The sequence below is a fragment of the Sinohyriopsis cumingii genome, chromosome 2 (assembly GCF_028554795.1).
Source record: "Sinohyriopsis cumingii isolate HCF-2022 chromosome 2, ASM2855479v2, whole genome shotgun sequence".
NCBI lineage: Eukaryota > Metazoa > Mollusca > Bivalvia > Unionida > Unionidae > Sinohyriopsis > Sinohyriopsis cumingii.
In genome coordinates this window covers 135,469,856-135,492,754 of record NC_142962.1, presented here as the reverse complement: position 1 = coordinate 135,492,754, position 22,899 = coordinate 135,469,856, and the positions used below count along the sequence as shown (strand labels likewise).

The 22,899-nt window shown below is 36.7% G+C and overlaps 2 protein-coding genes across 6 annotated transcripts in view; both read left to right on the top strand.

The window, feature by feature from the left end:
- The window catches only part of LOC149805898 (organic cation/carnitine transporter 2-like), a 34,566-nt gene extending 23,829 nt beyond the window's left edge, over nucleotides 1-10,737 (top strand). The window contains exons 6-8 of the mRNA XM_089934918.1: nucleotides 9,081-9,198; nucleotides 9,994-10,066; nucleotides 10,582-10,737. Coding sequence (XP_089791044.1) covers nucleotides 9,081-9,198; nucleotides 9,994-10,066; nucleotides 10,582-10,737 — 347 coding nt within the window. The remainder of the gene's footprint in view (nucleotides 1-9,080; nucleotides 9,199-9,993; nucleotides 10,067-10,581) is intronic.
- Nucleotides 10,738-16,291: 5,554 nt separating this feature from the next.
- The window catches only part of LOC149805897 (organic cation transporter protein-like), a 32,360-nt gene continuing 25,752 nt past the window's right edge, over nucleotides 16,292-22,899 (top strand). For 3 of the 5 annotated variants that reach the window (XR_016419827.1, XR_016419826.1, XM_089950654.1), the window contains exons 1-4: nucleotides 16,295-16,500; nucleotides 17,697-18,102; nucleotides 18,382-18,803; nucleotides 20,319-20,561. Coding sequence is in view for 2 of the 5 variants with exons in the window: in XM_089950654.1 (XP_089806780.1) it covers nucleotides 17,806-18,102; nucleotides 18,382-18,803; nucleotides 20,319-20,561 (962 nt within the window). In the remaining 3 variants the exon portion in view is untranslated. Of the gene's footprint in view, nucleotides 16,501-17,696; nucleotides 18,103-18,381; nucleotides 18,804-20,318; nucleotides 20,562-22,899 lie in introns of all 5 variants that reach the window. The other 2 variants (XM_089950655.1, XR_016419825.1) reach the window with 2 other exon arrangements.

Below are 22,899 nucleotides of genomic sequence, written 5' to 3'. Positions count from 1 at the left end.
TGGTCAACATTTGGTCAGCACCATTGCTTCCAGGTGTAATGTCGTGTTTCTTAAAGCTTTGGAGAGTGTCAGAAAAAGTGTCACCCTTGAGTACCATAAAGTAGCTGGTCGCTTCCTAATGAAATTTCCAGAGGGGCTCAAAGTGTTATCCTTTATATTTTGTCCTGAACTGTTTGACATGTTGGGCGGGGACATGGAGATGAGGATGACAATGATGAAGAAAAAGGAATTACCAGTCATTTCCGACAACGATTCTTTTGCCAAGTTTTTTCGTTCCCCGGTAGAACTGAACCAAGGACTGAATTTGATTTTTGTGTACTCCGATGTGGTGGAGTACAACGTGGTGGGACACACCTCCGTACCGTTACTGCGTGTCATTCTTTTTAAAGTGGATTCTGCCACGAACGCTGACGAGGAAGGTGGAAACACTTATCATGTTCACCGCGAATTTGTTCATCCTCACTATTTGCCCGTCAGCAAGTCTTATTTGGACACGGTCAACATTGCTATGAATGGAGATCTGGGACTAAATATTCCATTCACCAAAGGGAAAGTCACGGTGAAACTCCATTTTCGAAAACGGTTCTCTAACGATTCTTAAGTCATGTATCCAGTGTACCGAGGTGTTGCTCGACAGCGAGGACACGGTTTAGGAGATATGCTAAAATCAGCCTTTCGTTCGGTGGCTCCGGTGTTAAAACCGATGGTGACACGAGGATTGCACGCCTTGAAAGATGCAGCATTGACACACGGTAAAAAATTTCTCCAAAATATCTTCATCGACAAACAAAACCCTAAAGAAGCCTTCTTGAGAGCAGGCAAAAATGTCTTGCTGCAAACGGGCAAAGACATTTTAGGCCGACGAGAAACACCTATAAATGCTCTGCACACTGCCGAGTCAAGCATTCCTGCTTCCCTGACGCCACAACAAGGACAATGCAGAGAGAGACGAAGAAGAAAACACCCTTTCACAAGACTTCACACTTCTAAAGCTAGAAAGACAAAGAAAAGAAGAACCGTTCGAGACTTAGACGTTTTTGATTATTAAATTACTGAGAAACAGAAAAATGATGCACCGAGAGTCTTGCGTTTGTTCCAAGTCGGAACTGGATCTGTTTGCTATGCCACCCACCATGATGACGATGCAAGAATCCCAGTGGGTCGAATTTCACCCCGTCTTCTCTTTGACAAATTCCGCTCCCATCGAGTTTGAAATCAAAGGACAGCCCGAGGATTACATCGATCTGAATATCAGTTACCTGTACTTGAAAGTGAAAGTGATCGACACGAGCGCAGATGGTCCCGATATCAAGGACGATGATGTAGTAGCCCCGTCAATAATTTCATGCATTCCTTGTTCAGTGGAGTGGACTTGTACTTGAATAACAAACTAGTCAGTAGCAGCATGGATACTTACCCTTACCGTGCCTACCTGGAAAATATCTTGACGTACGGAATAGACGCTAAGGACACACATCTGGATGCCTGCGTGCTATGGAAACCAGACGATGCGGACGAGTTCGACATAATAGCGGATGACAATTATAGACTTGAACATCGACGAAACAAAATCAAAGGTCTAAACAAACATTTAGAACTGATGGATCGTTTGCATTTAGACATGTGGTTGCAAGAGAAGTATTTGCTGAACGGGGTGGATGTCCGCCTGAGACTGAATCTTAGCAGTGTCGCTTTCCATTTGATGGCTGCAAAAGATGCCACTTACAGAACCAAAATCGAACAAGCCAGACTCTACGTACGCCGTGTGGAAGTGTTACCTAAAGTGGGAAACGACATTAGCCACACGTTGAGCAGAACGACTGCCAAGTATCCGATACGACGCGTGGAAGTGAAAACCTTCACTATTCCCGCTGGACAGCGATCCATGATGGAAGATCATCTGTTTCAAGGACATTTACCCAAACATTTAATCCTTGGTATCGTCGAGAATGCAGCCTTCAACGGAGCTTTGGAAAAAAATCCTTTCAACTTTTATCACTTTGGCGTATCCAAACTCGAAGTCAGTCGCGATGGCAAGACCTTGTGTACTCGGCCTTTCGAACCTGACTTTGAAAAGAAGAATTACCTGAGATCGTACTTGTCCCTGTACGAAGCCACGGGACAGTTAGGAACCAACACCAGTCATGGCATTACGTACGAAGAATATGATGGAGGCTACGCTTTGTGGGCTTTTGATTTCACTCCAGACCAATGCAGCGACGAGGGACATTTCCACCCTATAAAATCAGGCCAGATTCGAGTGGAACTTCAGTTTAGAAAAAGGTTGGAGGAGACAGTGAACGTCGTCCTGTATGCAGAATTTGACAATACGATAGAAATCAACAGTTTGAGAGAAGTCATTCTAGACTATTAGAAACCATGGAAGACTTTTATCCCTCTTTACCTAGTGGAGAAACTTTGGACATGGAATGTGAGGAGACCATGAAAGAAGAATCCCAAGACAAAGACGAAGAAGTTATCATGATGAAGTCCCGATGGCCAGAACAAGAAGCACATTTAGTCGGATGGTTTGCTACAGTCCTGGGAAATAAAATTAAGGAATTGATCAAGAAAGATTGCTATGGATGTCACAACGATCATCCCTGTCAATTTCAACACGATAAATGTCAGATGTTGAGTCAAAAAGAAAAGTTGGACGAGTATCTGGACGAAACTTGGGGTCTCATCTCGGAAGAATTCGTGTTGGATGAGTGGTATAAATGCTTGCATAAATATTTTTGTCCTCCATTAACGCCTCTGGAGATTCGTCGCATCGAAACTGTCTTGGACAAGGGTACGAAGTCGGAGCTAATACCTTTTACTTGTCAGACATTTTCAAGCAAAAAGTCAGGATCGAATTGATCACTTATTGTCACCTTTGAAGAAGAAAAAAAACAGGAAAAGGAAAAAAAAACAATACAAAACATGGATACCTGGGAATTTTATTACCTTTTGAACCACAGTTCGTATACTGCTTCTTGGAATCCTGTCGTATGTGCTAAAGATGAACTCCCTCATCGCAAACCTCTAGACCATCAAGCTTATGTGATCAACACGGACGACAGTCATCTCCCAGGAACCCACTGGGTAGCTGTCTACTTTCCTCAAGAAGGATGTGTGGAATATTTTGATTCGTATGGATTGCCCCCTTTGGAAGACGATATAATTGACTTTATGAGAAGAAATGCTCAGACCACCCGATTTAATAATGTGAAATTACAAGGCACAGATTCATTGGTGTGTGGACAATATTGTGTGCATTTTCTGCATCATCGCAGCTTGGGATATTCTTTAGAACATTTAGTGACTTATTTTGATCGTCATTCTTCTAGAAACGATGAGAAAGTAGATGGATGGTTATGTGACCATTATGCTTATCTTTTGTCTTTAGCTAGGAAACGAAGTGTAAATCAATGGCCCAATGACTTCCAACAGTGGAAATCACAATTTCATTCACAACGTTGTCAGCCATGTCCAAAATAGAGTGTTATTTGAAAAAAAAATGTTTGTTAGTTAAATTGAATGGTTAATGTTGAAAAAAATTTGTTACTTGTTAGTGTTAAGTGATTTGAATAAAAATGTTGTGTTTTGAAGAAAAAAATGCCTTTGTTGTTTGTTTTGCTATAGGTATCATGATTCATGTTCTTTGACTTCTCTCTATCCCTCACATCACACTAATTTAGCGTTCCGACTCGAAAACCGTGTAGGGATGTTATCCTTCACGTCCGCGCTTTGACCATAAAAACGGTGTAGTCTCCAGTCTGACCATCCATTGTTGACTCATCCTCCTACGAAGATGTGCTCCAGACTAGCTAAGCTGAACGACGCCTACGTGAATTTGCATCGTGCCAGACAAAGTCCGATACCGAAGCCTGAAGAGATAGAGAATGTCAGAATGTTAAAAGTCACTGAAGACCTGATAGAAGAGCTCTTCAGAGAAGAAATTAGCAGGGAGAAAGAAGAATGGACAGAGAAGTACAGACTTGAGAAACAGCAGGGACAGCAGCAACAGCAGCAGCAGCAGCAGCTGAAACCTGACAGAGGCTTTGTTGACTGTCGTGTCGACACCAAAGAGTCCTCCTACTCTTTCTGAAGAAGCAGACCTTATCCTGTGAGAAAGCCCGTCGTCAGAGGAGGTCGCAATCTTAGAACCTAAAAGATTGCCATAGCTCCTCGTTCACACAAAGACAGCCCTTTTCAGGGCTACCCCATACTCTAGAAAAGAAATAACAATCCATTGCCTATGATAGGTTAGAAAAAAAGAGAAGTGCGTCTAAAAGCACATGAATTCTTTATCTTGGTTAGAAAGTGAGTGTATAAGCATTTTATTTAAGTGGCTTGTCAAAAATTTTTAAAATAAATATGGGTATTAAAAAAGTGAGTGAGTGTTTCTTTTAGGTCCGCGAGTTTTCGGTAATGATCTAGGTAATATAAGTTGTGGGTCTTAGGGGACGTTTTCCTTCACGTCCGTGCTTTTCAAATAAATACGGAAATTCTCGGCCGTCTGGCTACCCCTGTTGATTCGTTAGCAAAACTGTTAGATCTCCAGATGCACCTGGAATATGCCAGGCGTCTACTGAATGAGCTGGCAGCGGAGGCCATTGTCGAAGAAGGCAGAATGAAAGAGGAAGAGGAACAGAGAAGGAAGAAAGAAGAGGAAGAAAAAAGATAGGGATCAGATCTCACATAATCATGAGCCCTGTGTGCAAGGTGACACCTGAGGCAAGGACGGCTCCACAGGCAATATCAGCACCACAGCCTGTAGCTGCACCACAGCCACAACCACAACAGGAGGCAAGGATGCCAATTCACCCTCGAGTTAAGAATAGGAGAACAGAAATGGAAGTCTTCACTATCCCAGAGACAGAAGATTGGAATAGTGAAGCCACGCAACCCGCCTCTGTGCTTCCAGTGACAAGGGTGAATTGGCAAGGAGACTGGAGTAGGAGATGCGTGTGCGGTGCCAGACCTGGAAGGTGCCATCATTAGATCGGTGCATCTGAAGTTACATAAAAACAGCCCTTGTCAGGGCTAACCAAAACTCTAGAAAAGAAAAAAACTATTCAACTTGCCAATGTGTGAATGTGAAGTAGTATGATTATAAACACTAACTCCTTTTCCTGGTGTATTTGCGTGTGTTTGTGTTTGTGTTTGTAAGGACTCAAGTACGTTTGTGTGAACAGTAGATTATTAGGGTTTGTAAGCTGTAAAGTATGTATGTGTGAATAGTAGAGTGTGTGGTTATTAAACCTTCTCTTCTGTGTGGATGGTATGTTTGGGTTTTGTGGTTTTTTTTTTTTTTTTTTTGTTTTTTTTTGCTGCTTGGCGTGTGTGAATAGTAGATTATGGTTATGTTTGTACTGCTTCCCGTGTGTGGATAGTAAATTATGGTTATTTTTTTTGCTGCTTCCCGTGTGTGAATAGTATATTTTGGTTATGTTTATGCTGCTTCCGTGTGTGAATAGTATATTATGGTTTTGATTCTACTGCTTCGGGTGTGTGGACAGTATATTATGGTTATGTTATTTGTCTAGTCATTACTGTGTGGATAGTAGATAATATGAGAAGAGAAAAGTAGGGGATGTTTTCCTTCACGTCCGTGCTTTCATATAAGAACTCATAGCGTTCGTCATTCGCGCCATTCTACGGAATAACGACAAGGATGATGGTGGCTGCGACGGAGTTGTTGAATAATTTAATAGGTATCTATTATTGGATATTGGAGGTTACATATGTAATGGAAAAGACAGAAAGAATGGAAGATAAAAGAGTGTCTGGACTACGCTAATAGTCTAAAGGTAGCTAAAGAGATAGTAAAAGGAATGATGGAAGAGGAGGAAAAGAGATTGAGATTATTGATTGACCCACCTTATGTAAGAGTGGGAAGTTTAAAGGAAGCACTTGAGAATGTCATCCAAGTCAGGTGCTTCCTAGAAAACAAATTGTATTGGACGGAGTGGCGGCACGTAAAATGGGGGTTGGACCAGCTGACGAAAGCTGAAGAACTTAAGAGAACAGTGCTAACGCAAGAGGTAAATAACATCAAAGAAAAGTGGACAAAGGAGAGGAAAGAAAGAGAAAACCTAAAGACAAAAGAAAGATTTGAGCAACTGAACAAGAACTGGATCAAGATCCAACAGAAATTCAGAGAAATGGGTCATCCTGACTGGATACCAGAGATTGAAAAGAAGGAGAAGAAGAAAGGAATAGTGGGAAAGATAAGAGGATGGCTGAAGAAGTGGAGGAAATAGAAGAAGAAGAAGAAACCCAAAGGCCCTTTTCAGGGCCATTCATATGCCTCGAAACGAAATTGACCTTCATGCCTAACCCTTTCAACAATTTTCTTTTTATAAAATGGGGTATATGTATAATGTAAGTCTTGTCTATATTACATAAATCACCCATGTTTAATTCCCATTGTCCCTATACAGACCCATCCATGTTAAATTTCCCATGTTAAATACCCCTTGTCGCTATAGTGCCGGTCCTGTATATCCCATGTTAAATTCCCCTTGTCGCTATAGTGCCGGTCCTGTATTCCCCATGTTAAATTCCCCTTGTCGCTATAATGCATATCCTGTGCTCCCCATGTTAAATTCCCATTGTCGCCAAAGTGCCGGGACCCTATTTTAACATTAAAGTCCCCTTGTCGTTGAGTCGCCCCCATACACTACTGCGGTGCTTACACACACCAGCACGAGGCTCAAGACGCAGATAGTGCGATATTTACATACACGTATCAATTATAACGGTTTTTTAAAAAAAATTTAAGAGTGTCATATATAACTAGATTCTACTTAGATAATTATTCATATTTTCATAAAACAATATAAGACCTGATGAGCTATATAAAATGTGAACGGCAACATTAGTACTCGATGAATACAGTATTGTGTTGAATCTGCTAACTATATTGCAAAAGCGCAGAGTAATTTTAATTTTGAATGAAACGAATTGGGTGAGAAAAATAATCTATGTTGCTGTTTGTACCAAGATAATGAAATCACAGTTGCTGGGTTACATTATTTGTCTCCCAGCTCGGCAGAGCCTCGTGGTGAGACAAATAATGCAACCTCTATAATGTGTTTTCATTGTCTCAATGTGAACCACAACATATATTCTATTATTTACAGCACAGTATTTCGATATCAGGCAGTGCCGAAACCTCAGACGTGCTTGGAGACTTTATTAAAAAATTCACTGTAAAATTTGATCAAATATGTTGCCTGGTGTTCGAGATGACGTTCCAAGTATTTTATTTGTTTGTTTTATAAGTAATGGCTTGTTGTAGGGAATTGTTTGGAGCACTTTTTCAGACATATTAATGAAAACATTTTTAAAAACCTTTTTATTTTGTTTTAAATTTTTGTAAGCGGCGATATTTCATGGCGAATTGGTCTCGTTTGTTTAAACAATATCGAATGATTTTTGGTAGGACAAATATTGGCTACACTCGCAAAACACACGATGGAGATGAAATCTTGGGGTCATTTAGTTCAGACCTTAACTTCAGTGATTGAAATATTATCTTTGACGACTGTTATGTATATTTACTTTATACTGTGTGCTTCACCTTTGTCCATGATTGAAGATAGAGATTTCGTGTGGCACGCATTTTGTCATGTTTTAAGTTATAGGCTGTTTACTGATATCTGAGTTTAGAAACTTATAATGTTCTGGAAGCTAAATTCTGCCCCATTTTCGGCCATTTTTTTGTGTCTTAGGTTTTTATATAAGGTCATGATCAAAACGATTATTCATTCCTCCTTTAAATTCAGTCTTTATGATTATTTTACTGTTATGTTCAGATATAACTTGAGAGGAATCATTTATTTAAAAACTATACAATGGAATAACAAAGTGCTCATGGACATTTTGACGGAAACATTAATTTTGGATTATTGTGAATTCATTCAAAGCCATTCTTGATTATATCATTTGATAGATCAATACTCTTGGCACATCAGCCTATTAAAGACTATTGATATATCAGCACATTCAATATTGGAATTCATTCTGAACACTCTATACTTTGGAGTTTGATAGAATTTTAGGATTATTTTTGGTTTAATTCACTATACTTTTAGTTCATTTTTTCTCTTTGTAACTTAGAGAAATAAAATTATTTGTTGATTTTAATAAACCTGTTGGTTTCGATTCTTTCTGTTACTTAGTTTAAGACCTAATAGTTGTAACGCGACACTGATCTCTTTAGTGGCTTCGCGGTACCACCCAAATATGAAACGAGGACAGGTTTAATAGGCAAATAGATGTATTTGCTACACGTGAGTCGATTTATTTATAGAAGGGTCTTACTCAAAGGATGAAAGAAAAAACAGAATCCGATTTTGTACGTATAAATTTAATGTGTTTAACACATCGGGGAGTGTAATTCACTCACTAATTTATGCGACAGTTGTCATTATCTTATTGACCCGTTTTCTCGCCATTGTCAAGGTCATTGTTCAGTGCTAAATACCTATATATTTTCCTGCATTACTAACACAGTCAGGATATTGAAAAAAAAAAGATAATGTGAATTGCATTTATGGAGATTTTTTGTATGAAAATTTTAAGAATTCTCATGAAAATAAAAATGTAATGAATCAATTTATATGGCTCCGTGTAAAACGTAAAATTAAATGTAAATTTAAGGAAAACCCTGAATAGAAAATAATTATTCATCGCTAGTGATTAACAAGAAATTCATAACTAATAATTGATAATTAAAAAAGTCTGTTTTTTCCGTGCAGATGAGTTTACGTTTAAGTAAGAAACTCCCTTCTTAAACAGATCAAGAAACTGATCCAAAATAGAGCGACCTCCCCTATTATGAAAAGTACTTTAGCAAGAGGTCCATCTTATAAAGGAAACAAGAAATATTTTAAATGCTTAGATTTATTTCCAATCTACCACAGAAATACCTTAAATATATCTCGACTGTGCATCAATTTACAAATGCTTACGAGATTGGTGGGAATCACTACTATTTTATTCGTTCAGATCATTGTCTTGTTTTCTTTATTTGTTTATTTTTTTGCAGATCTTCCTCATTTTGCCTTTACCTTTAACTTTTTCAGACACTCCGTTGAAAGCAGTGCTGACAAATGTATGTGCATTAATTAGCAAGCTCGGAACAATGGCCATGTGGGTGTCATTGGCCGCTCTTTCCATGGAGCTTTATCCCAGTGTCGTTAGGTGAGTTGTTTACAAGTGGAAGGTGTATAGCAGGGGTCTCAAAAACGCTGCCCGCAAAATGATTGCCATCACAATGTGTCATGAGAAATAACAAAGGTGGTGTGGCCCTTGGGCCATCAAAAATGCCCTCATGCGGCCCTCAGGGTGATTTGAATTTGAGACCCCTGGTGTATAGAGTCTTCCGGTGTAAGCTAAGTATGAAAACGAAAATCCACGTATCAAGCATGTACAAGAACATAGAAAATTCGAAATGCTTCCAGCCCAAGATTTGGTTGTTAAGAGGCTTTTTATGTCAGACACATGAGTACTTTAAAACGGAACCGAGTGAATCGTTATAGCTACTGATGTTATAGTTATCCAAGCTAAAATATATGTTTAATAACTCTTTCTGGAGCGTAAGATGGCTGATGTTTGATGACTATCCAAGAATTGGGAACGAATCATCACTGGTTAGATTGCCAATAGGCACATTATTATATTTTATTTGCCCACGAATTTTGGGGAAAAAATTAAGACCGAGTTTTACCAGAAACAATTGCACTAGAGCGACCTTGATTATTCATTAAGCTGTTTTCAACAGCTTATTCGATTTTTCATGTATATATATATATATATATATATATATATATATATATATATATATATATATATATATATATATATATATATATATTGTTACGACTTTTGGTCTTATAAAAGAGCTACAATCAACAAGTTTTGAAAAATTCAACCAAGGTCAATCGCACAATACAAAATACAAATTAAATATATATAATATGTCTTCTTGTTCTTCAGAGATATTGGATACGGTTTGCAGAATGCCATTTCTAGGATCGGCGCAATGATTGTTCCCCAGGCTTTGCTTCTGGTATGGACCTCATTTTGACTTGATGTTGAATTTACAGCAGCTTAATAAGTTAACCTAACGCGTTTGTGCCAATACTGATAAAACCATTTTAAATGTAAGTGTTTTTCAACGGAACGTTTTCTGTCGGAAAAAGTAGTTTCCCTATGTATGTATGTGTGTGTGTGTTACGTTTGGGTTCAAAGGACACACAAACACCAAGTAAGGGTCCTACAACTTTATATACAATAAAGCTAAAATCTTCACATAAACTAGAAAACCAGTGTTGCTTACAGTACCAAGCCCAACTAAAAATTGCCTGCTCTACCACTCTGCTCTTGTTTTAATAAGGGTCAGAGATAAGTGAAGATAAACAACAGTAGCTGGTATCAAATATTCAGAATGCTGGGATTAATGTTCTGGCCAACTGTCACTGCTGACAATGAGAATTTGCTAGAATCTGATAGAGGCACTGTGAGTGAAATCATACTTATAATTATTTATTTCTTTATTTTATTTTTTTTAATTTTTTTTTACAGTCTATCTACATCCCGGGGTTTCTGTACTTTCTAGTGTGTATCTTGATGTTCTTCAGTCTGTTGTTGATTATGACTCTCCCCGAGACAAAAAACATGGCTCTCAGAGATAACATGGACGAGGAGTTTAGGACTGAGATGAAAGATTTTAAAAGATAATGTAGTTTGAGGATCTGAATGATGACATAGTCACTCTTTCCATTTGGAATTATATAAAGATATATTTGTTTTTAAATTACTCATTTCTGACTAAGCATGCATGGGTCAGATGAATGTATTCTTAATATAGAAATATAGAGATTTTTAAGTTTTTGCAACGCATTAATTGTGTGGATTGATACAGTGAACACTGTTGTGGTTGGGACACTGTAGAAACATCAAAGAGAGGTCCATTCCAACAGTCTTGAGGTGTAACATTTTTAAACAGACGATTGCAATGATTTTGAGTTTACTTGTCATGATATTTGTTCTTTAATTTGTTTATTTCTGCAATCACACAATAATTGTGTGGCCTTGAAAAGTTATCGGTCTAGTTCGGTGAATTTCAATTTTCACTTAATTTCACTTTGCAACGAACACTCATCTGTCACCTATTTCTCCACAGTTTTCAAACCTGATTAGGACTGTCATGAGTGTTACATTAATAATTAAACAATTCAGTTTAATCAAGAGTTTTTTCTAACATATTCGTTTTGTCGAAGAGTGTAACATGTATACGACGCTGTACGTGTGACAAAGAATATATAACAGAAACAGGTAATGTAAATTCAGTCACTGACAATTTGCACGATTAAATTTGAAAACTAAGATGTACTTCATCATAATTGTTGTCGAAGTCAAGCAAAATTTCTTCGAATGGTTACAGATGACCGATTAACCGCAAAAAGTTCGGACACTCCTAACTTGTTATACTATAATTGAATTAACATCTTGCTCACTACGCACCTGAGAAATTGTTCGAAAGGCTTTACATTCATGTCTTTGTACGATGATACTATGTTGGCTAGTTCTTGGCTATGATAACTACAGAACATTACCTTTATACAAGTCTGTGGTAAGCGTGATAAATTTATGCGGTGATGTGCGTCTAAACCCCACGAACGACAACAACTATGCCACCATAAGGATTATTACAGGCATCCACAATGCTAATTTTAACTATAGAGTTTTGACAGCAGTGCCTCCAGGATGCCAAATCGCATAATGGCTGTATAATATGACTGTTTATTTGACTCCGAAAATAGTCTTGCAAACGTATATGCGAAACCCAAATATATATCAGAGAGAAATCGCGCATCACAACGATAATGAGTTTCCTTTAATCGACGTCGACGCTGTGCGAATCCAAGGTTGTAATATTCATAGATGCTAATGAGTTCGTCTTCTACATCATCTCTGTCTTCTGCGTGGCTTTTAGGTCTCCTGCATGCATTCTGGAACTGATCAGCATTATTGGACCATCTTGTGAAACATTATACACGGGTCAGAAGATTTTGGATAATCGTCACGGCGTTGTTGTTGTAGGGTTTAACGCCATTTCTCAGCACAAGATAGGCTATACATGGCTGCCAGTATAACTGGTGGAGGAAGAACCCTGGAAAACCCAGAGAAGAACCACCGACCCACGAGAAGCTACTGGCAGGCTTTCCCACGTACCCACGCTAGCCGTCGTCACGGTGTCTGACGAGTCATATAACCTCCGTGGCAACGTCAACATTGCTAAAACATACTGCTATTTCCTTTCGATCGATGAATTAATGTGAGCTGCTGAACAATGCCGTGATATCGCTGTTGACAAATATTATCCGGGAATTCCCAGTGTAATCAACATTGTGTTTTGTATAAATTTTCCATCGATTACCAAGAAGGCTTCACACGTAAGAAACCCAAAAAATGTACAATCCACTTCTATTCGGTCTCCTTGATTAAGTGCCTTAGCCAGGTACGAATAATACTGAAGGCTCGTTCACAACCGTAATCCACTTCCCTTTGCTGCATCGGTTATACGTTACTGAACTGCTTTATTGACGATTTCACCAACCAGGGCTGGCATTACTGCCGTGTATTGAGATGTAACTGTTTTTGATGGTGCCCGAGGTAATATTCGTCGTTTTCGATTTCGAATTGATTCAACCGCTCGCAATACCAGATTTGACATCCTATCCGCAGCAATGCATTTTAGGGTATCAACGATTCACATGGCAACTTGTTTAGTAAATGTTGCAGCGAACACAGAAAAGACCGCGATCACTTTTTGTGAACAATCTCTGGACAACATCACTAATGCCATTTCAGTTACATATAATATAACAGTTTTTTCTTCGCGTTGACAACAAGTACGGCTATCAAACGTCATGTCGATCTCTATCTACACTTTGTATTGTCAATGTCTCCCATCTGAGATCTACCATGTGTCTGTCCTGTCCCACAAGGATTTAAGAAATGTGCGTCCACAGGAGATTGTGGCATGGAAGATATACAGGTGCTGTGGAAATAATTGACAACAGACCACCCGGTTTCTGTTAAATCTATAGGTCTTAAGCTGTATCAGAACGGAAGTGAAACCAATAATCTGAGAAAAATTCCACAAACAATTTAGTTCTCAAACTTAAAAATTAAACATTTTAAGAGGAACTTGCAGTATTGTGAATTGAATCACAAATAATTATAAATCTTCTATCACAAATCGAAAAGAATAGATTGTTCCGAATGAATTCCAACAATCTTGAATCTGGTAATTGACAAATCACAGTCCTCAGAGAAGTAAACACAACCTATAAAGCCTGTCAATTGTGTGTCCAAATGAGACACACACTGGGATATGATAAAATCGAATATGTCATTGTTGAAAGGTAATCATAGATGAAACAAGAGGGGTACGAGAGATTTTGTGTGTTAGCACAAACTGTTGATGGCCTTGAGCTTTTCAAAGACTTTGCCTAGGTAGTTTTATGACAGGGATGTGGATGTGGTCATAGAGGCGGGAACCTTTGCGAATAGACTTAGGAATTCCCAGAATAACATGTGAGTTGGAGTAAGAAGGCATAAGCTGGTCGTAGAGAGACCTTAGCTGATGGTTCTGTGGGATCTCTTTTCTTAGCTTAACTGCCCGTGTATGCTGACATTAGATTTCTTCTGCCATTTTCTGGAGAAGAACATGAGTTGTTAAAGTTTTTCTAGCATGGAGTCATTTTATGCGGGTAAGATAGCGATGGGTAGAGGAAATTTGATGAAATCGCGTCTTCTCTCCCTGTGCTGCGTTCTCTCTTGCTCTGATGAAACTGGGCGCTTACTAAAGAATAAGAGTGGGTTTCTGGGGTCATTCCTATTTATCTGGACCCAGTTTGAAAAACGAAGACAGGGCGCTGGGTTACAGGACATGGGAGACGGCTACATCGGTCGTTGCTTGTTTTCTGCCTTTGTGGTGGTCTAATACGTGATTGGAAGACATGCTTAACTGGACATGTCGGACTAAGCAACGTAAAAGGGACTAACGAAAGTCCGTTTTGAAAGTCAGAGTTGTGGAGGAACAAGAAAGCCTTCTGCAGCACTGTTGGCATTAAAAATGCAATGGGCGATTTCATCAGTATTTTACTTTTTATAAATCTAAAAACTTAGGAATTATTATATCTACAAGCGAGTAAGTAAACATATTGAGGTAGTGGTAGTTGTGATTGAGAGAATGAGTTAAAGAATTATTTAAATGGTTGAAATTAAAATGCCCTAGTCTGCATATCCAGTTTACGATGTTGTACTGTTAAATGTATTAAGCTTAATTTTTTCAGGTATGAAGAAAATCAATCAAGGGGTTTAAGACATATGAGTTTGTGAAAAGAATGTCTTTAACTTCGACGTAGTGATAAAATGAGAAATGTTTTGTAAAGAATGAAAATTATTAATAAGAAGACACAACCTACAAATTTGAAAATTCGTTCAGGGTCTAAATGTAACTGCATTGAAAACAAAGGCTAGGGTAACCAAATGTGCTACGAATAGATGCAAATATATTCGAATATAATAGGACGAAACATGATTAAATTTAACAATGGTAAGTTATTTAAAATTAAAGATGACAGGGATTGCAATTCAAAATATCTGATTTATGCATTGATATGTGCAACATGTAAAGCCTTCTACATCCATCAAACGAGAAATGAACAATGACAGACTGGCAGTAAATAGCAAACAAAAACAGAAGATCCCCTAGCATTTTAAGTTAACAAACATATGCATACCTGTGCAGGAAGAAATTTCGAAGTCCCTCCGTTGTGGAGACTATGAAAAGAAAAGCAACTTTATTTCATACGTATTCTACAAGCAGACATTAAACGTTCGAATTATTTATTCGAGGTTCATGAAAAATTAAAACAAAATTCTTTTTTACATTGGATCAATACATTGATATATTCTATACATGGACTATAGAAAGTCATTGTTGGTTGGTTTAATTTTCTGTGTGCCACTATATAAATTGTATTAATACATTGATACGTTTTATACATGGCTATTGAAAATCAATATCGGTTGTTTTCATTTGTATGTGCCACTTTATTAATTGTATCAATAGACTGACACACTTTCATAAATTTATTGAATGGATATCTCTAATATTTTTAATTTTTAGGGACTGTTAAAGGATTTATATTGGTTTCTTCAGGCTTACAAATGCGTTTGTGTTTACAAGTTGATACACCAATTACGTTCTTTAAATTTCGCCCTACAGGCAATGGGGTCAAGGCATAACGACGGCGTCAACTTATAGATTTGCAAAAATATTTGGAAAGTATTATGCATCTACCTGAGGAGTATTCGTGATGATGATGTGAAAGCTGAGTTTATCAATTTATTTATATATTTGAGAAGTCATATGGATATATGCATTTGTTTCATATATATATATATATATATATATATATATATATATATATATATATATATATATATATATATATATATATATATAGTCTTTGGATTCATATTAAAATACACGTATAATCATTCTCAGTACCGATAACCGTTGCGTATGTTTAGCTGATTTGGTAAAGATTTAGTATAAATGATTTTCTGCAAAGTTGTCATAGCAGCATTGCATGGTATCTTTACATGACATACGGATCATTGCTTCTCTTGAGACAACTTACTCTATTCGTATGTAAGTCGTCTACTTCGTCAGAAATGTTTCACCTTCAAACCGCTTGAAAGCATTGTATTTTTCTACTACACGAAAGCTGTTAGAATGTCACATATGAGGATGAGCATTATAATACTTGCATGGAATAGGATAAAATTGAGAACATCATTTGCCTCTTGGCTATTGTAAATACCAAACAGAAGCTTTTCTTATCATAAATTAAAATGCTGTGTACGAGTACACTTATTAGAAATCAGTGAGAAAAAGTGTGCCAAAATCTTTGAAATATATTACGAAAAGATGGCATATGGATTCAGGAATCAGGAAGCAATAATTCTGTGAATAATCTGTTTTTTTTTTTCTTCTTCTGAAAACACCTTATTTGGGGACACTTTGTTAATCTGAATATAAGAGAGAAAATTTGTTATCAGTTATCTTCTATCTTACCAAATTTTCTGTGTAAATTTACAAGCTAAAAATCAACCTTTCACATTCTCTTGCAATGTTTGCGAAAACAACAATAACTACAAACATAAATCAGGTTTATGTGTTGCGTTGTTTTTATTATAATATTTTAAACGCTCCGAATCATCCTAGAATTGAGTCCGAAGTAACTTGCTCTGAATCAGCCTTGGTCCGAATCAGCTAGCATTCAACCTTGCTGACGTCCAGCTTGAAAAGATATCCAGCTGATCTTGATGTTGATGCAAAAGGGCAAGGCTGAGGACATGGCTTATGCTACATGACCCTGTTACGCATGGCTAGCTATGTAGCTGTACTAAACCATTGAGGTTAGTTTTACGGATACACGATCAACAAATATATAGAGCACAAACTGTTGGTGATAACGCAGAATTGGGGGGAAGGGACCCAAGTTATAATGGGAGGGAGAAAACCCAAATCAAAGGGATATTTTTATATTCTGGTAGAAATTTATACAGAAAGCATTCTACTAACCCAGACTGCTCTTGTGTTTCGCAAATAAGCGGATGTCAGGCAAATTAACAATTTCAAGCCTAGTTGGGTCTCTTGAATTAAAAATGATTTTGATAAAATTAACCCCGTTTGAAATAAAGCAGAATTAGATACATAGCCCTAAAAAATCTCAGAAACATACAAATGGTTAATTTTAATATGGTCTTTCTAAAATCAAAGAAAAATCCTGTACTAGTGGATACGATTGAACTCTTTATTGGAAATGCTACAACTCGTTGGATCAGAGGTATCGTACATAGACTGAAATAGATTCATGCAATCTTATATTAAACCACATTAAGGTTCTAATAATTAAGCCTATTTATGGATGCACATACACAGAACAATTACCATGGGTTAGTGCATTGGTACATGCTTCTCAATAATTTTCGACCACCAATTGTCCTAGCTTCCAACAGAGATAATTCATCCTAGAGGCACTATGAAAACAATTTGAACTGCATAGCCTGAAAAGCAATTTAATGGTAACCAGGCGTGGAAGTTAGGATCAATGTATCTTTAACAAACAGTATGTATGGTTATGTAAGAATTGTTCATCAACCAGTGAAAAAGAATGTATACGAACACATATTGGCATCACGGACGGACAGAAGAACAGACATATTTGACATTGAAATTCATCCTTTTATAATAATACATAGAAACTTGGCTTAGTGCATCCGGAAACTATAAATGTCAAAGTCGGCTGAAAGTTTCTTTATGACCTGGTAGTATAAAAAGTCACGAGTATTCGAAGTACAATTTGGTTTGCAATTAAATACAGACGTGCATAAGAATATATACACCACATGTCATGCTATACAGAGTGTGAGCATACATATAAATATAATGGTGAAAAATAGGATCTAACAGAAGGAAGCCCGAGATGTACGTACTTTCTATTCGTCATGATACAAAAAAAATTGAATATAAACAACTCTTACAATGTATCAAATTTGGATTTAAATTTCATGGGATATATTCAAGTCGAACATAAATTTTACCCCTTTAGATTGCTGGAAGTCAGAGTTATGTTTTAGTCGAGCCTGAAGTTCTGTCAGTGAAATCGAGGCCAAAGATATTCTTTTGAGACCAGCTAGAGGACTCCTAACAACGGGAAGATGGACAGCTATGGAATAGAAGACCTCATCCGGGAACTCGGGGGATATGGACGATATCAGATTTTGATGACCGTCTTTATTCATACCTACAAAGCCGTACTTGTATTCAGCATGTATGCGATGACGTTTGCAGGAGCAGTTCCTCAATGGCAGTGCTCAGACATGTCAGCCAATTCGTCGATCAATCAGTTAGACGATAAGGAAAACGAAACAAACAGACTGAAAGCGTGCTCGCTGAACGGAACAGCTTGCTCCACATATCAGTTTGACTACCAAGTGAAAACGATTGTCAGCGAGGTATGTTATAATCTTTATAATAATAAAAGAAAATATTTCGTGTCCACAATCAACACTGTCTCCAATGAGAGAAAATGTCATTTTAATAATGGAGACGTGCATCAGATAATCGTTATTTGTATCATGCGTTAATATGTTTGCTGTTTCATCGCTAAACAGGCTTAGAATGCCTTATCAATTTGTAGACCTCCACTGTAGTTTTTAAAACAAATTCTTGGTCACGCTACAAAATGAATAAAATTAGTTCATATTTTCAAGCAAAACATTGTGTATTTTTAGTGGAAACTTGTATGTGATCTCAAATGGGCACCTGCAACAGCCACTACCCTCCAAATGACAGGAGTCCTCATCGGGAACCTTGCCGCTGGCCAAATAGCCGACTCCATTGGTCGTAAGCCGACATTCTACTTGGGCGTAGCATGGAATGGGGCTTCCAATTTGCTAGCGTTCTTCTCTGTTAGCTGGGAAATGTTTGCTGCAGCACGGTTTCTCATCGGAATTGCAACAGGGCTTGTACTAACAGTCCAGTACAATTTGGCATGTGAATTTATGCTGAGTAAGTGGAGGTCTGCAGTGATGACCATCCCCTCCTGGGAAGTCTTTGCTGCGGTGTATGCAGGTATCGCATATTGCGTTCGAGACTGGAGGTACTTACATCTCATCACGGCTATTCTTGGATTTCTCCTTTTGCTAACCTGGAAGTAAGTATCGCTTTTTTGCTGCCTAATGCACTTGTCATCCTGTCTCCACCGATAATCCTAACTGACGTCGTCAAATGTTTCCGCCATAAATTTATGGAAACAATACGATTCGAAAAACATAACTTGTTAGAAATTCATTTCTAATATCCAATGCAATAATATTTATCTCAGAAGGCCAACAATAATTATTATGATTTTATTACATTTTGAATAGTCTGAAACCGAACAGCAAAATCAAAATAATTTGGAGCTACAAAATATAAATGTCACAGTTAAATGTTACATTTGGGCAATTTGAAAACGTTTGGTTGCAGTTTCTAAGCGAAGAAGGCAAATATTGTTATAGGAATCTTAAAGTCATATTAATTTCAGACATTTAAATAAATAAACTGTGTACAGAATATTAATGTATAGACCCATCTCCAGGCCAAAGTGAACTTGAATTGACTCATCAGCATATATGACAGAGTTAAACGATAAACGTCACATTTCATTTTAATAATTCTTAGAATGGTATAATACAACAGAATTGGCCATTGATCATAGAGACAAGGACACTATTATTTCATTCAAGAGCATGGTACAATATAATTGACCATTGATCAAAAAGACAAGGACACTGTGATCTCATTCAAGAGTATAGTACAATATAATTGACCATTGATCATAGAGACATGGATACAGTGATCTCATTCAAGAGTATAGTACAAAATAATTGATCATTAATCAAAGAGACACGGACACTATGATCTCATTCAAGAGTATAGTACAATATAATTGACCATTGATCAAAGAGACAAGGACACTATGATCTCATTCAAGAGTATAGTACAGTATAATTGATCATTAATCAAAGAGACAAGGACTCGATGATCTCATTCAAGAGTATAGTACAATATAATTTACCATTGATCACAGAGACAAGGACACTATGATCTCATTCAAGAGTATAGTACAATATAATTGATCATTAATCAAAGAGACAAGGGCACTATGATCTCATTCAAGAATATAATACAATATAATTTAACATCAGTCTTAGACACAAGGCCACAGTGATCTCATTCAAGAATGATATTCAATAAACAGACTTAAAGATTTAATAATGTTTACTTCCTCAATTACTCTCAGCATGCTTTTGTTTTGTAATCTCGTTGCTTGTTTTTGTAATTTTTGTCGTTAGTTATGTTCTTATGTGTTATCCAATATTGTAAAGCGCTTAGAGCTTCTAAAGATTATGCACTGTACTAAGTCCACGCTATTATTATTATTGTTTCAGAATATAAAAGAAAAACATTCTCTGAAGATAGGAAGGAAGAAGCTGGGACAATTGTATGCATGAACTTGATAAGCAGCTCATTTATTTACCCTCTGCCATGTTAAACTTAAATTATATTTTATTATGGCAAATATTTAAACTGGAAAAAGGATGGCAACAGTTATATCTACTGGAAATAATGTAAAACACGATAATTTTCTTTTGCATGAGGTTTAAAGTATCTCTTTCCTTTCTAGATTAATCCCAGAGAGTGTTCGATGGTATTCCGCACGTGGCAGAGCCGAAGACGCCATTTCGGTTATTCGCTATATCGCAAAGATGAATAGACAGTCACTTCCAGACCTGTCAGTCATTCCCCGTGTTTGTAAGGATGAAGGTGATAAGGACATAGGATCACGATCACGAAAGAAGTATACCATCTTGGATCTGTTGCGACATAGAGATATACTCATTATCACACTCAAACTTTCTGTCTTATGGTAATTATTTACTTTAAGTAATCCAATTCACAGAGCTAAGTGCAGACTGTTGTTCATAAAAGAGATTCGAATCTTGCAAGTAAATATACGTAAAATGTATATTTTTCATAGAGTGTCTGTTTTGGTTTGATTTGGAGCAAAAGTTTGCTGTGAGCTGAACAGTAAGTTAAAAGCATCCAAGAACTATTTTTTCTAAAACATTTGCGAACTATTTTTTTTATAAAAAAATATATATATTCATGTATGTCCTTATATAGTGCTGAAGAAGGGGAATCCCAGTTTTTATTGACGACTTTTAACAGCGGATTCTTTAGAGGAATGGATCGGCTTTATTTGCAATAGTGCTGAAAAAGGGGAATCCCAGTTTTTATTGACGACTTTTAACAGCGGATTCTTTAGAGGAATGGATCGGCTTTATTCGCGATGAAAATTTACTTTGTATTCTTTAAACATGCCGCCTATTTAAACTGCTGCTTGTATTCCACAAGATAATGAACAGACACTTTTGAATGAGTGTAACATTTGTTTCTTTTTACTCACTCAACACCACCACTTGAAAGTAGCCATATTAAACATTAAGCCCAGAGAAAATATTAATTCGAATTCTATTCTGATAAGGCAAGTTCTATTAAACTTGAGATATTTTAAGTATGAACTAGCTGCAGCAGCGAATTTGTTAAACCGTGCAAAAATAGATCCATGTTCACCTGCCACTGTACGTTCTCAATGGTAGGTCTAACATTAAGAAAATTATACTGTTTTCTGGAATCTTCTTAAGCAAACAAACTCAAGCTAAGTATTGTATTTATTACATATTACTGTTGTAGTCACACGTTCTTTTCATTTTTTTTAATGTATAGTTTAAAAATATCAATATGGCATTTGACTTTTATGACAGATGTGATACAACCTCTGAACCTCCCATATACGTACGTAACCGGGGCTAGGCCTAGATATATACAGTACAGTTCTGTTATCACTCTGTCTGCATTGCTGACATGGTGATTTTTCTTCGGTTTTTAGTGTTTCTAAAAGGCTTCCATGGGATATATGAATAGATTTTAAATTCAGTCACATGCAAGTGGATTTTTCCATACTTCTCTAATGAAACACAGGTTCTGGACGAGAAAGAGACCACATATTCTATTTCCAATTAAATTTCAGAGATAAAATCTTACAGAATAACAGGTTTTAAACACATTAAATTTTATACAGAAAGCTCATAATTTTCCAGTCCTTTCAAACTCAATTTTTTATGTTTTCATTACAATATAGTATTGATGCATTGAACTTGAAGGTGGAAAATATTTTAAACAAACGAAAAATTAGTCTCTAAAATATGGACAAGCTTTTAAAAATCATTTGAATATTTTTTTAACAAGAAAATGCTAAATAATATGGTTCTGTTTCATTTTTATTTTCTACTTGAACAGTAGCATAACTGTAAAGTGTAAACAAACATACAATTCCTCGCGTGTGTTCCAATAATTAAAAAGTCTCGACAACAATATTGTAACAAGATATAATTCTTCTAACTTTGCGTCATATTCAAAACAGCTGTTGCTCTCGGTAATACTTCTACCTGTATGATCGAAATATTTGTATATTTTATCTTCAGGTTTACTAAACAAATTCGATTCCTCAGTAATATTAACACATTAATTGAAAGTTCCTCGAATTAAACATGCTCTTTAAAATAAATATATAAAATATGTCTCTTGGGAATGTAACATAGGGGGCGCTCACCAGCTATTATGTACTTTTGAGAGAGTGACGTATGTAAGGTGAAGTTGTTTGCATTTAAAACATGCACAATGGAGAGAATGTTGGCATACCTTTATGCTACATTAATGTAATGTTGATGATATTTCTTTGGATATTGTACTTTTGGAAATTGTACATGATCTAAGCACGCCGCTAACTAAAATAAATGTTCTGAAAGTGCAATGAATGAATTATTAAATATATAAAATGTAAAAAAAGTTATTGGCTCTTTCTTATGCAATTTATCTCTGATATTCAGGAAGTGAAAATGACCACGTGGAGCTAGCACTTTTTTGAAATGTGCACATCTGGAGTAAGGCCAAGCTGTATACTCTATAACCCATTTTACACCCATCAATTATACACCAAAATAAAGGGAATTAAAGGTTCTTTGAATTATGCCTAAGATATACAAGGTCTTTTTTTAAATAGCCAGTATAGCCAGTGAGGAAAGCTTGGGAAATTCTTTTTCTTTAAAATTCTAACCCTATGCAAAATGCAAAACTATAGAGCGCCACCATAAGGTTAAGTTTTTCTCCAAACGGGGAACATTGCTAACCATGTAATGCATCTG